Source organism: Sinocyclocheilus rhinocerous, unplaced genomic scaffold (assembly GCF_001515625.1).
Source record: "Sinocyclocheilus rhinocerous isolate Xijiao unplaced genomic scaffold, SAMN03320098_v1.1 scaffold1066, whole genome shotgun sequence".
In the NCBI taxonomy this organism is placed as follows: domain Eukaryota; kingdom Metazoa; phylum Chordata; class Actinopteri; order Cypriniformes; family Cyprinidae; genus Sinocyclocheilus; species Sinocyclocheilus rhinocerous.
In genome coordinates, this window is record NW_015629516.1 from 3336 (window position 1) to 10934 (window position 7599).

At 36.3% G+C, this 7599-nt stretch overlaps 1 protein-coding gene across 1 annotated transcript in view; it reads left to right on the forward strand.

Moving 5' to 3' along the window:
- Window positions 1-6169, forward strand: part of LOC107739057 (AT-rich interactive domain-containing protein 5B-like) — a 6734-nt gene extending 565 nt beyond the window's left edge. Inside the window, exons 2-4 of the mRNA XM_016551032.1 lie at window positions 94-304; window positions 4456-4508; window positions 6047-6169. Of these exons, the coding sequence (XP_016406518.1) occupies window positions 94-304; window positions 4456-4508; window positions 6047-6169 (387 nt within the window). The remainder of the gene's footprint in view (window positions 1-93; window positions 305-4455; window positions 4509-6046) is intronic.
- The last annotated feature ends 1430 nt before the right edge of the window (window positions 6170-7599 follow it).

Below are 7599 nucleotides of genomic sequence, written 5' to 3' on the forward strand. Positions count from 1 at the left end.
TTATTTTTTTTTAAGTAGTTTGTGATGTTATATGACAGACCAAGCGTGCTTTTCAACATTCTTAAATATGTCTTTTTGCTGTGTGGTGTTTAGATGAAGGGGGACTCAAAATCAGGAGTGTCCAAACCCAGGAACAACAGTAGTGGAAGCAATTGTAAAAAAGTGACGCCTGAGGATAACTTGAAGGTGGAGATGGGTGAGGAGTGCCGCACAGATGAGCAGGCCTTCCTGGTGTCGCTGTATAAGTACATGAAAGAGAGGAAAACTCCCATTGAGAGGATACCGTACTTGGGCTTCAAACAGAGTAAGTACAGCTTCTTCACCTCCTCCTCCATAACAGAGCTCTGAAGATCTCCAGCGCTACTTTAGTCAACAACCTGAAAAAATATGTGTGTGACACTTCCACGAAATTGATGGCATTTGAAAAGTCAAGCATGATGGAAGTATCTGCTTCCCAAAAATGCAAATTACTCACCCTCATGTCATTCCAAACCGGATCATCTGTGAAACACAAAAGTATATCTTATGCAGAATGTCGGAAATGCTGTTTTCCATACAAGACAAGCTGTATATTGAAGATCTCAGATCACATTTGCGGTCACATGACATTGCGAGAACCAATGGCCTTTGCCGTTAATGATGCTAACATCAAAATCTGCGTGCCATAGAAGAAAGAAAACAATATGTGACCCTGGACCACAAAACCAGTCTTAAGTGTCAATTTCTCAAAATTGAGATTTATACGTCATCTGAAAGCTGAATAAATAAGCTTTCCATTGATGTATGGTTTGTTAGGATAGGACAATATTTGGTCGAGATACAACTATTTGAATATCTGACATGAGCAATTTTTCAGTTTTGACATTATGTGTCCATCTAGTTGGCACTAAACATTCTGCAGCGTTCACAGTTACCCAAAACAGCAAAAAAAATTGTAATTTATATTTCAAAGTTGCAAAGCAGGTCAACATAATTTAAAGAAAGTTCAAATACAATTATTTCCAGGCAGCTCTCCAGGTCCCTTTAATGTAACACATCCAGCTCGGTGTGAATAAACAAGTAGCTTAATGCTCAACTCATAAACAAAGTATACAAGCAATCTATTGCTATCTAAATGCAGGAAGCAGATATTTTATTATTCATAATATTTCCCATTGATTTTCAACACTGTTGTCAGTGGAAAAACATTGAATTGCTGCATAGAAATATGTATAAGCCACATCCAGCTTGAATCAGCCATCTCATTGTCTATATATTCAATGATTTTGCACATTGCTAAATAAAAGCGGTGTTTCAAAACCTAACTAGGCTGCAAAATTATGCTGGTTTCTAAAATACCTCAGCAGCTGTATATGTAGCCAGGAAAGTGCCTCATTAAGTTATGGAATAGATCTGTTTACTGACTGTGAAGCCTATTATTTGCGTTTTATATAGAAGGATCATGTACGGTTATCGTGATCAAATAGAAACATATTTGACCTACGTCAAGATGCACACATGAGTGTAGGAGTCTCTGCGTGAGCACAGAGAGCAGATGAGATGTACTCTGCCATGTTCTTATTCACACTAGAGACGCTCGTCACTATAAACCTTTTTTTATCCTTGTATAGTGTGACACACAGTTCTTGCAGAAGATGATTCATACTTCTGTGAAAGCAGTAAGGAAGTGAATCAGGCATCAATCTTCTGGTTTAAAATTGTTATGCAACAAAATTACATTTTAAACTTCTCTATCTAACAAGTGATGTTTGATGAAGTGTTCATAAATTGCACTGTGCCAGCCCAAGCTAAATTAAAGGGATAGTTCACTCAAAAATGAAAATTATGTTGATCAGTGTTTTTAGGTGAATAAAAGGCTAAATTAAAACTGTTCATCATCTGAAGAGACACAATCACTTTATAAGACTTTATTAAACCACTCGATTCATATGCATTTCTTTTATGATCTCTTTAGTTTTTGAAGCTTCCTTTTAAATTAGTAGCCGAAATCTCCCAGATTCCATTAAAAATATCTTCATTTGTGATACAAAGATGAATAAAATCCTATGGGTTTGAAATTACAGATGACAAATGGTACAGATGACAGAATTTTATTTTTTGGGTGAACTAATCCTTTAGTGGATTTTAATAGATGTTTAAAAGATAATTATGCCTTCAGAAATGTAACAGAGTTGACATTAACTGGGTTGACCGTTTTACAGATGAATTACAAGGTGCTGCAGCAAAAACTGATATTTCTATAAATATTTACTTTTCAGTTTTTAATTGTTTACCATACAAAAGCACAGAAACAGGGTTGATATTTTAACATTGTCCCCTACAGACGAACAAAACAAGACATAAGATAAAATGAAAAACAGGAGAACTTTTTCTTGAAAAAAGAAATATAATTATTTAAATTATATATAATATGTATGTAAAATGATTTAAAAAAATATATATATATATATATATGGTAACAGGGTTGAACATGGGGACCAGTGTTTTAATATTATGTCAACTAAAATCTACAAATATGTAGAGACATATTGAAGACAAAAAATGCATGAAGAAAGGAAACACCAGTGGGAACAGACCAAAAAAAATATCCAAGAATGTAAAATAAAAAGCCTCCACAGTACTTCTAGGCACCTTTTTGAGGTAGATAAGTTACAAAGTTGTCCCTTTAAGGGTACTGCCCCAGTGACAAGCTGTTGTACCCCTAAAGGTACCATTTTTGCACACTTTATCACTAGTATTTGTGCTTTACTGATGTATCAAAGTGTCAGAGAGAGAGAGAGAAGCTCTCGGCTGTAAGTTTAATGTCATTCAGCCGACTTAAAAACTGCTCGCCCTGTAACCCGACAGTCAATCAGAAGTAGCTATTGGGAGGAAGCAAAAATCAATATGGCAAGATATGAGGCCAGACAAACACCGCTCTGACAAATGCAGTGGTTTTGTGTGTGTGGCGATTGAATCTTGATTGATTAGTCCCCCAGCAGCAAAGTCCCTCATTAATTTCTGCTGTACCTTATTCATAAATGTGGCACAGCTCTGCTTCATTAAACTGACACAAATTTATTTAGTTTCATCTTTTTTTTCCTGTTCTCGCTCACTTTCTAAGAGGCCCCTGCTTAGTATTAGCATTCATATGGTGAAAATTAAATGGTGGGGAATGGATTGTTGACAAGCGTTTCAAGTCATGTTTTAATTTGATGTTCAATTGATTGGAAGAATGTGTTAGTATGGCTGTGTTCGGAATAGAATACTAGCGTACTATATGCTGCACAGTATACACTACTATACACTTAAAAATGAAGGTTCCAAAAGGAGGTTTTCACAGTGATGTCATGGAATAATCATTTTGGGTTTCCCAAAGAACCTTTCAGTAAACAGTACTTAAGAGAACACTCTGGAACTTGATGGTTCCATGAAGAACTTTTAAAATCCATGGAACCTTTTTATTGCACAAAAGGTTCTTCACAGTGGGAAAAGATTGATTATATTATTAAAATCCACTTCACTGTAAGAAAATAATGGTTCTTTTAAAAAAAAGGTTCTTTGGGGAACCCAAAATGGTTCTTCTATGTCATAAACCATTAAACCATTTTTAGTGTGAAGAACATTTAAATAATCTAAAGAACCTTTTTTTCCACTATAAAGAACCCTTTCTGCAATGCAAAGGTTCCATGGATGCTAAAGTTTCTTCATGGAACCAAAGATTCAAACAAAGAACCTTTTTTCTGTAAGAGTGTATTTAAAAAGTAGGTAGTGAAAACTAGGCAATAGGCATTACTATAAATTCTGTATACTGTTGCAAATCTCAACTGCTTGATTGTTTATATCATCTCATGATGTAAGATATTATCACCCAGCTCTAATCTGATAAAATGTGACTTTAAGGCATGAAGATAAGATTAAGATTAAGATGAAGATTAAGGTATTATAAGCATTATAAGCATCATAATTTTCTGTAAAGCTGCTTTGAGTGTATGTATATTGTGAAAAATGCTATACAAATAAAACTGACTTGAATTGACTATTTTAAACAGAAATTTGTTACTTTGTGACCTCATTATTTTTGCCCCAAGTATCATCTCCAAAATTAAACTGTATTTTGCCCTTTTTTAATTTGATTTAGTGTAAAATTGTCTTACCTTCTAGCAGTTGGATCAAATAATGAGTGAAATGGGATGTTAAAACATAGCTGTAATTACTTCCAGTCGTATGACCACACTTAAAATGAAAGGTCAAGTTGAAAGTTGAGTACATTGCATTGTGGGATACAGTAGTGCATACTGCTCATTTTTGCATATAGCAGGTCATCGGGGTGGTTTCATGCCCAGGAAAATTCTCATAACATGCGTAGTGTACACTACTCATGAATACTTATAGTAGTATGCTATCCCGAACATGTGAATGTTTCCCACTGCTCTCCTGTGGAACTAATCGTCATCCTTGTTATCCTTCTTACAGTAAACCTTTGGACTATGTTTCAAGCGGCTCAGAAACTGGGAGGATACGAGGTGGTGAGTGTTTACACGATTTGTTTGAAATCCAGTGCCGTTGGCAGCACGCTTTTTCCTTTGGCTCGGAAAGATTCCTGAAAAACAAGAGTTTCTTTTTTTTTTGTTTTTTTTTTTCGCCTGCTTTGTAATGTGTGTTTACTAGACTCTGGCCTGGATGCGGAACTCTCTCAAATCCAAATTTGGCCAGAGCGCTCGCAGTTGTTATAAAATGTACAAGTGGAAAACACGTGTAACCCTTTTGCGGTGGAGGAAATTGGTCGAGGCCTGTTCACTACCCATGTTGAGGCTCTTAAGGGACCATTATTGTGCAACAAGTGAGCTGCGCAATAAAGGGAATTCACTTGGCAGCTTATCTGACATCTGCTCTGCGAAAGTATGGTGAAAACATTAAAGCCCCTTCTATGCGACAAGCTATTCGATATTTTGGGTATTCATTCATCTGAAGCTGTTTAGATTAAGAGCAAACAGGAAGCCACTTTTTTGCTCTTCTCATCTGGCGTATTGATACCGTTGCCTGCCTTTCTCAGTCATTTTTTATGTCCCCTGGCTCCCCAAAGTTGTCTTTGCCACAGAAAGCTTGGCTTTAAATGCAGCTGACATCTGTAATGAAAATCATCATGCAGGAGGAGCCATGATGTCATTGGAAACATTTACAGTGCGCAAGAAGATCGGATTAAACTCCTCGCCTGAGGTTGAACTGTACTTGACTGTGTTTTAATACCGCAACTGTACTCCAGACCCCGAAAACCTGCCTCATACACAATGGCGATGTTAAAGCAAACAGCAGTCAAGGGCTATTATGACTGAGGGAGTTTAGAGCAAATGCAAACGCTTCATTAAATGCCGTAGGAGACATCAGATGCCCTACTCAATGAGTCAAGTTACCGAAGGAAAGTAGAGCACAATTGAAGTGTTTCTACAATCAAAGAGATTGCAGTGATTAGGTCTCCGTGGACGTCGGGTACATACTGTATTCCGGAGCACTGTGAGAATATATGTAACTAGTCTGTGGTGAACACATTGGCCTGGGTGACTAAATCACACATGCATTAATTTCCCAGCACTTGATGCATGCGGTTTTCCACAAAATGCATTTTATTGAGAGAGGCAGCCATTAGCTGCGGAATCGGCCATTAAAAATCTTTTAACCCTTGTACGCTGAATGCACTAAAAGTCTCTCATGAATATTAATCGCTGTGTATGCGAATTATGTTAATCGAGTATGTGTTTTCTTTTTTCCTATTCAGTTAAGAGTCCGATACATCAATTTCATTTCAGAAACTCAATCTTATGACCTTGCGTGGGACATCATGCGCTCGGTGTCATTTAATAAGTAGAAAGCTTACGGGATCTGTTTAATATGCATCGAGTGACCCTCTTATTTTCATCATTCGACAATAAAGAAAGCCCAACATGAATGTTGAATGCATGAATAGTGGAATGCTAATATCTGTGTTCATTTCATTTCTGCTTCATGCACACATCCATTATGTGAACGTCCTTGTCGCTCATAATAAACTTCCCGCTTCTCGTTTCAGATCACAGCGCGCCGACAGTGGAAAAATGTATATGATGAACTGGGCGGCAACCCGGGAAGCACCAGTGCCGCCACGTGCACACGAAGACACTACGAGAGGTTTGTCTCCTCATTTCCTCATTAGCCAGTGCTGATTTTGGAGAAAATCTGCAGATTTCTCTGGAATCGATTTGAATGTGTAAAACGATCCTGAGTATTAGACTGAATAAATATTTAGACAAAACGTTTAATAAAAAATTTAAAAAAAAACAGGCGGGAGGCAGGGGATGGGAGTAAATCTGCAGATCATTCTGTGAAATTCTGTGAGGGTCTGCTCTTTAGTATGCTGATGCATGATGGGATGTGCCCATTAAAAAACATGCACTGATCCTGCTGTTGATTTTTTACACCCCATATTATTAGCAGCCCCACATGAAAGCTGCGCCTGCACAACTCAAAGAAAGCTCAGCAGATTTCTGTAGATTCAAAATGCCCAAATGATGGTTTTTATAATATTCAAAGCATGCTTTCATGACAGATTTTTGCAAACACACATTAACTAAGATATCACTAACTGGGTTAATTAAAAAATAATAAATATGCAATATAGTGCTTGCATTTATCATCTCTAGAGGTTTTTTCTTGTTGATTAACAAGCTATGGATATTGAATGGCTTTCCTGAGGTAAATGTAATGTGACATTGTTTTCTAGCTGTTGGCGTCTTTCCACTGTTAAAATATTGATTGACTGATTACATGAGACTTGATACATTGTTTCTTTCCACAAACCTTCTGATGTTTATTTATATTTATTTTATGCTATAACTAGAAATAAAGAAGAAGAGATGATCGGATCACGTGCGCTGCCGCTTGAATTGAGGCAATACATCGATCTGTCATGCTGCATTAAACAGCATCAAAACTGTATTTACTGTTGGAATTTCATTATAAACATTTGAAAGCTAAGACTTTGTTTCATATCAAAAGTATAAAAGCTTATTGTGATTATTGGAAGGCAGTCATGCTATAAGTAATGTTTAGTAAAGTTTTGTTCACACACAGACTAAAAGAACTTGGTTCATCAAAATGAAGATCAATTAAAAATGAGAAATTGATATTGTCAACAGGACATGTCCCAAATAAGTAAAGAAGTAAAATTTAAAAAAAAAAAATTAATTAATTGAAAATACTGAAACCACAAAATAAATGCCACAATGTTATTTAAATTATACTGTATATATAAGCATTTTTATTTTAAAATCACAATACATATCTTTAGTGGGATTATTATTATTTAAATAAAAATAAAATGAAATTATTAATACTGTAATAAATTAAATGGATAAATGACTAAAATGTGTTATTGTATTTGCTCTTAAAGCTATTCAGTTTGACCTTTAAGGTTTGTGTGATGTGTCTGGCTCTTCGAGGGGGTTAGTGGGGCCCGGGCAGGTGGAGTTGGCAGGGGTTGTGTTCCTGGCAGCGCTCCACCGTCAGACTTAGTGCTGAGTCAACAGCCACCAATAATGTATCTGTTCAATGAATAATAGGCTGCCAAAATCCGATGTTATAACC